General features: G+C 46.3%; 1 protein-coding gene across 1 annotated transcript; it reads left to right on the top strand.

Moving 5' to 3' along the window:
• Positions 1-492: 492 nt before the first annotated feature.
• Positions 493-923, top strand: LOC142162289 (uncharacterized). The gene is made up of 2 exons (XM_075218625.1): positions 493-656; positions 752-923. The coding sequence occupies exons 1-2, from the start codon at positions 493-495 to the stop codon at positions 921-923; spliced, it is 336 nt and encodes a 111-aa protein (XP_075074726.1).
• Positions 924-1,182: the final 259 nt, after the last annotated feature.

Here is a 1,182-nt window from a genome sequence, read left to right as displayed (position 1 = left end):
GTGTTAGTGTCTACCTAATACATTTGCTTATAGTGGTGGTAGTGGACGATATAAGAGTAAGGTCATGTCCTCGGGTGGGGCTGGGGGTGGGGTCCAGGGGTAAGAAGGGGGGTAAGAAAGCCTCTAGGCTGAGAATTGGGTCTTGGAACATTGGGACGTTGATGGAGAAGTATATGGAGTTAGGTAAGATTCTCCATAAAAGGAAGATAAACATAGCGTATGTTCAAGAGACCAGATCGAAGGGTACTACGACACGAGGTATAGACGGGTTTAAACTTTGGAACTCAGGGAGCGCTGGGGGTAAGAATGGGGTAGGCATTTTAGTAGACAGGAACCTCAGGGAGCTCGTGGTTGAGGTTAGGAGGGTAATAATAGGTTGATGAGTATCAAGCTGGTAGTTGGTGGGTTGTAAACAGGATTAGTGCTTACGCTCCTTAGGTAGGGTTGGACTAAGAGGTCAAGAAGCAATTTTGGGAGGATTTGGATGAGATGATGCGTAGTATCCTGCACACAGAGAAGTTGTTCATTGGCGGAGATTTCAATGGCCATATTGGGGCTAGTGCTATAGGTTATGATGATGTGCATGGCGGGTATGGTTTTGGGGTTAGGAATGAGGGAGTTAATTCACTATTGGATTTTGCTAGAGCTTTGATTTGGTTATAGCTAACTCGAGTTTCCCGAAGAGGGAAGAGCACTTGGTCACTTTCCGGAATTCAATGGGTAAAACTCAAATTGATTATCTTCTCTACAGGAAATGTGATAAAGGTCTGTGCATTGACTACAAGGTCATCCCAAGTGAGCATCTCACGACTCTACATAGGCTCCTAGTTGTGGACTTGGAGATCAAAAGGGGTAGGAGGAAGAGGGCAGGGTGCAGGCAACCTAAGATCAAGTGGGGTAACTTGACCAAAGACAAAGCTTAGGAGTTAGGGGAGAAGTTGTTGGCTATGAGGGCTTGGATGAGTAAGGGGGGCGTGTCTAGTATATGGTTCACAACTGCGGATTGCATTAGGGTAGCTGCTAGAGATGTCTTAGGGGTCACGAAGGGCTCTCCTTGGGGTCATAAAGGGGACTGGTGGTGGAATGGAGAGGTTCAAGGCAATGTGGAAGCTAAGAAAGTTGCTTATTTGAAGCTAGTAGAGAGTACAAACGAGGAGGAAAAAAGGACTTATCGGGAGTGTT

This window comes from Nicotiana tabacum, chromosome 7, assembly GCF_000715075.1.
Source record: "Nicotiana tabacum cultivar K326 chromosome 7, ASM71507v2, whole genome shotgun sequence".
NCBI classification, from domain to species: Eukaryota; Viridiplantae; Streptophyta; class Magnoliopsida; order Solanales; family Solanaceae; genus Nicotiana; species Nicotiana tabacum.
The sequence above is the reverse complement of the archived record's forward strand: the minus strand, read 5'-3'. Positions and strand labels throughout refer to the sequence as shown.